Raw genomic sequence first — 5,615 nt, 5'->3', positions numbered from 1 at the left:
ATGGGCTGGGGAGATGGCTCAGTGAAATAAGCGCTTCCCTGGCAAGCTCAAGGGCCTGAGTTCAATCCCTGGTTCTGCAAAAAAAAAAAAAAAAACACACACACACACATAAAAAAATCCACTCAGTTTTTCCTGAAGACTAAAAAGTGTCTCCAATGGATGTGGTTTAGTGGCACACACCTATAATGCCAGCACTCAGAGGCTGGGGCACAAATATAGGTTTGTTTAGGCCAGCCTGGGCTACAAAGTGAGTTCAAAGCTGGTCTGAACTGCATAGCAAGACCCTGTCTCAAAAAGACAAAAAATAAATAAAAGATGTTCCCACTGGGTGTGGTGGCACATGCCTGTATTCCCAACACTTGGGAGGCTAAGGCAGGAAGATTACCATGAGTTCAAGGTAAACCTGAATTTCATAGCTGAGACCAACTCAAGCCTACCCCTACGCATTCCCAACATTTAGCGAAAACTCATCAGATCTCCAAAATGAAGGACAATATATCAGGATTTCTAACAATCAATAAATTTTGATATTTTTCTTGTAATTTTCCTAAAATGCACTAAATATAAACCTAGAGATACAAAACGAAACACCAACTTCTATCTAATGAGTGCCTACACCATTTCCCTCTGGGTTCAGTAGCAGGATTAAGCCTTCACGCACTTAAAACAGCATAGCATGTAATGATTTAATTCCTCCCGTGCCTCTGGAGTGGTACTAATTATGTCTCAGTTGGAGCACTGAGGAAATACTCAAATCGCTGTGTTCCGCGGCTTGAATTGAGAAACCCCGTTTGAGAAGCAGTGTAGTATTTGGAAAAGATATAGCCAGTAAAGGGTGACTAATTTTGACCTGTATTCGCCTACACACGTTCCCAAGGATTTGGGGTGGTTAACAAAGACACATCTGGAAGGGCTAGGGGCAGTCTGGTGTGCTCCGCTTAGTTGACAATCCTGGCCATCATCGTTCATCTCTCGCAGATCCATACGAGTCGTACACGATAGTTTCACAACTGATCCCTTTAAATAGATAAGGTTCACAAGGACCCCGCTGAGGCCAGAGCAATTTTGAAAGTCTTTCAGAAAAGGTCTCTAGCTTTGCTCACTGGGGCGCGCTCCGTAATAAAGGAATGCGTCTCTCAGAGAGTGGCAGCGAAGGAGTTTCACTTTTCTTTCCCGTCACATCCCAGTCTCAGGGCTGGTTTCCCTCCCGCATTCTAGTCCAGCCGCAGCGACAGGAGGGAAGGAGGGATCTCGCCAGCGTCCCCGGGGCACCCGGGGATGTACTTTCCCAGCTCCGGGGCTACGTCTCCACGTGTGCGCACCCGCGCGGACAGACAGACGGCTCCCGACCTGAGCATGAGGCTCAAGGCATTCCCAGCCTGGACTTAAATCCGCAAAGACTTACTGACCCGCAAAGACACTTACTTCTTGCTCAGTTTCGGCTCGCCGTCCGCTGTCACCTCGGCCCCCTGCACCGCTGCCATCTCGCCAAGAACCCGATGAGAAAGTGACGAGGGCGGACGAGCGCTTCCAGGTTAAGGCCGAAGCCCCGCCTCTTCCGGGGCGGGCGTTTTCCGGCGCGCATGCGCAGCGCTGAGCTTCGCGTCTGCCGGAGCAGCTCTGCTTCGAGCTCCTGCTTGGACGCGCTCGGCTGTGGGGGCTGTGGTGGTGCCGGGCGTCCGACATGGCGGAGGCGCTGGAGATGGGCAAAGACCCCAACGGGCCCACCCATTCCTCCACTCTGTTCGTGAGGGCGGACGGCAGCCCTCTGTCGTTCTACGTGCGGCCCAGCCCGATGAAGCGCCGGCTCTCGACGCTGATCCTGCACGGCGGCGGCACCGTGTGCCGCGTACAGGAGCCCGGGGCGGTGCTGCTGGCGCAGCCGGGGGAAGCGCTGGCCGAGGCCTCGGGCGACTTCATCTCCACGCAGTACATCCTGGACTGCGTGGAGCGCAACGTGAGGCTGGAGATGGAAGCCTACCGGCTGGGCGCGGCCTCGGCGGGCGAGCAGGCTCCGGAGTCCAAGCCCGGGGCCTCCGGCGATGGCGCCGCCGAGCCTGAGCCGCAGCGGCTCTCCGGACGCGTCGCCTTCACGGACTCGGACGACGTGGCCATCCTGACCTACGTGAAGGAACACGCCCGCTCGCCCAGCTCGGTCACGGGCAACGCCCTGTGGAAGGCGATGGAGAAGGGCGCGCTCACGCAGCACTCGTGGCAGTCCATGAAGGACCGCTACCTGAAGCACCTGCGCGGCCAGGAGCATAAGTACCTGCTGGGGGACGCGCCCGTGAGCCCCTCATCCCAGAAGCTCAAGCGGAAGGCGGAGCAGGACCCCGAGGCTGCAGACAGCGGGGGTGAGCCTGCGGCGCGGGGCCTCGCGGGGCGGGGCGCCTCTGGTGGCACCGCTCGGGCCTCGCACTTGTTGACATTGGGATAACGGCGCTCCGCTTTCTTTTCAACCTTGCTCTCTTGTCCGCCACAAGTTTTCAACTTTTTTTCAGGAATGTGGCCTTGATCCTTCTGCTTCAGCCTCCCCAGTCCTGGGACCACAGGCCTGTGCCAGCCAGCATGCCCGCAACATTTTTTTTTTTTCTTCAAGGTGCACACACTATATGGTGTATACAGTGGATGCACCGTAAAGAGAAATTGCAGTGCAGTTGAATTGCAAGTTGGGATTCAGTTCTTAAGATACTTTGCAAAGCTATTAAGACGTTTTACTGTTGAAATAACTGATATGGACAGATCATATGGCCAACTCTTTTGTTTTGAATGATCACATTCATCATAGGAAAATTGTACCTGTACGTTATATATCTTGATTTTCCCTTCCAATTCTCCCTTAAGTCCCTCTTCCAAGCTCACGTTTTAAATTAATGAATTTATTGTGAGACAGTCCTGCCATGTAATTCAGGCTGGCCTGAACTCACTGTGTATCCCAGCCTGGCTGTGTGCTTGCAGCGCTCCTCCTGCTCCAGCCTCCAAAGTGCTAGGATTATAGGTGTGTGCCACCACACCTGGCCCGTAGTTTGCTTAATATTTATTTTTAAGTCTGTGTGTCTGTGCAAAGCTTTGTGTTCTTTTTTCATCAACTGCATAATACTCCATGATGTATTCTGATTTGTTTAATTTTCTGATACATGTCTGGAACTTACCAATCTTCCAGAACTGAATCTCTGTACTTATTAAACAGTCACACTCCTTCCCCTCCTCAGCTCTCTGGCAGCTGCCATTTTACTGTTTTGTCTTGTTTTTTTTTTTTTTTGAGTCAGGTTTTCTTGTAATTCAGCTTAGTCTGAGACTTGCTTAATATGTAATCTGGGTTAAGAGAGAGGAGTCTTGAACCTCCTGGCTTAAGTCTCCTCAGTGCTGGGATTATAGGGGTGCACAAACATACTCAGTTCTACTTTTTTGATGAGTTTTATTTCCGAGCTTCATACGGGTGGAATCATATATTTGTCCTTTTGTATCTGGCTATTTCACTTAGCGTAATGTCTTGAAGTTTCATCCGTATTGTAAACTGTGTCACAATTTTATTCTGTTGAAAGGCTGAGTCAGATTCCATTATATGTATGCATTATATTTTGTTTATCCCTTTAGTGGACATCTGGGTTGCTTCATCACTTGCCTATTGTGCATAATGCTGCAGTGACAATGAATGGGTATACTAACATCTATTGGGGACTTTGCTTTCAGTTCTAGGCATGTACTCCGGATTGCATTGCTGTACACATGGTAATTTAATGTTAAATATTTTTAGAAGGCAGCTATGCTAACCGCTATACCACCGATGCCCTGAATGTTAAATATTTTTGATGGACAGTTTTTACATTTTTTATGTGTTTTAACGCATACAGATTTGTGTAACCACCACCAAAATCAGAATGTAGAATAAAAAATATCTACTGCTGTGTAGTAAATTTCAGTACTTAGAGAGCAGAATTAAATTCTCAGAGAACAGAACATAAAGGGGAAACAGGATGTATAAATTTAGGAAGCCCTTGATTTTGCAGATGATGTGTAGTGATTGTGGTACACCACTCAGGCCCACCTTCAGCTGCTGGGAAACTTGCCCTGCCCAAAGTCCTATCTAAGGACTGCCAGCATCCTGTGGACTGACCTGTGTGAGATTTTAAAGGTGGTGTTTCTTTTCTCCAATGAAGTCAACTCTGAAAGGCCTTCCTAACTCCAAAATTTCCTGTGGTTTTGGCGTAAGCCTCATTGAAATGGTTTTCTTTCTTTTTTTTTTGTGGTACCAAGGATTGGACTCAAGACCTTGCACTTGCGAGGCAGGTGCCTATGTCCCTGAGGTGTATCCCCAGCCCTGAAATGCTTTTTAAAAAAATGTTGTCTTTTTATTTGTAGAAATGCTTTGCCAACTCAACTTCGCTCTGCCTACTTCTGCTTTTTTACTCTTCTGCAAGTGTTTTTCCAAGATTACTCCCTAATCATCTTTTTTAAATTTTATTTTTATGTGTTTAGTACAGGGTCTATAGGGTCTCACTACACAGATCAGACTCGGTAGTGATCCTTCTGTTTTCAGCCCCCAAGCGCTGGGAATATAGGCACGCGCCACCACATGCAGTCTCAGTCCCATGTCAGTGCACCCTGGTGCGGGGCTGGCACACTGGGGATGGAACTCCTGTCCCTGCATTTGCCTAAGCAGGTGCTTCAATCCGCTGAGCTATCTGGCTGGCCCCCTAATACAGTCTTAAATATTAATATCTGCCTTATGATTCTCAGAATCTGCGTATGAGAGAATCAAATATCTGATGCATTTTTGTTAATTTGTATCTGTAAATAAAAGTAAAAAATGAATAAGGGCTAGGGATATAGCTCAGTGATATAATCACCTGCTTAGCAAAGCCCAAGGCCCTGAATTCAATCCTTGGGACCGAAGGGGCGTGGGAAGCGCAACCTTATTCCTGATCAAGCACATGTAGTACATTTTTGGTTTATGCAGAAGAGCCTAATTCTAATCTGTGCTATTCTTTTTAATAGAACCACAGAATAAAAGAACTCCAGACTTGCCTGAAGAAGAATATGTGAAAGAAGATAATGGAGAAAATGAAGAAACAGTCAATAAAATGCTTGTAGAAACCACCCAGGACTTTGAAGAAGTTGTGGTATGTTGACTAGATTTATTCCTTCCACACTCCTATTTCCTTTCTTTGAAGCTTGTTGTCTTGTCCATCTTTTTCATTCAACTGAGACCCAGAGAAGAAATGTAAAAGAAAAATTCAAGATAAAGAAAAAGAGGGCCAGTCATGGTGGTATACACCTGTAATCCCAGCTTAGGGGAGGCTGAGACAAGAGGATCATTTCGAGTTTGAGAGCAGCCTGGGCTACAAAGTGAGCTCAAGGCCCGCCTGAACTGCATAGCAAGACCCTGTCTCAAAAGATAAAAAATAGAGAAAAAGAGAATAGAACTAAAGGAAAAAGGAAAGTAGAATTGATGAGGGTTTAGGCATGGTGCCCTGAAGCTTTTAGTTTTTGGTTGGACAACCTAAAGGAGAGAGGGAGAAGAAACATCTTTATCTTTCTCAGAAGCCTAAATGTACTTTTAAAAAACATAGGCTGGATATGGTGGCACATGCCTGTAATCCCAGCACTTGAGA

The 5,615-nt window shown here is 47.4% G+C and overlaps 2 protein-coding genes across 3 annotated transcripts in view; one reads left to right on the top strand and one right to left on the bottom strand.

Moving 5' to 3' along the window:
* Kars (lysyl-tRNA synthetase) overlaps nt 1-1,530 on the bottom strand; it is a 23,084-nt gene extending 21,554 nt beyond the window's left edge. Inside the window, exon 1 of one of the 2 annotated variants that reach the window (XM_004625775.3) lies at nt 1,426-1,530. In XM_004625775.3, the coding sequence (XP_004625832.1) occupies nt 1,426-1,484 (59 nt within the window). In that variant the 5' untranslated portion in view covers nt 1,485-1,530. The remainder of the gene's footprint in view (nt 1-1,425) is intronic. The other variant, XM_004625774.2, reaches the window with a different exon arrangement.
* Nucleotides 1,531-1,565: 35 nt separating this feature from the next.
* The window catches only part of Terf2ip (TERF2 interacting protein), a 6,432-nt gene continuing 2,382 nt past the window's right edge, over nt 1,566-5,615 (top strand). The window contains exons 1-2 of the mRNA XM_004625773.2: nt 1,566-2,354; nt 4,999-5,123. Of these exons, the coding sequence (XP_004625830.1) occupies nt 1,685-2,354; nt 4,999-5,123 (795 nt within the window). The 5' untranslated portion in view covers nt 1,566-1,684. The remainder of the gene's footprint in view (nt 2,355-4,998; nt 5,124-5,615) is intronic.

Source organism: Octodon degus, unplaced genomic scaffold, assembly GCF_000260255.1.
Source record: "Octodon degus isolate 3935 unplaced genomic scaffold, OctDeg1.0 scaffold00011, whole genome shotgun sequence".
NCBI classification, from domain to species: domain Eukaryota; kingdom Metazoa; phylum Chordata; class Mammalia; order Rodentia; family Octodontidae; genus Octodon; species Octodon degus.
This window is presented reverse-complemented; position numbering and strand designations above follow the sequence as displayed.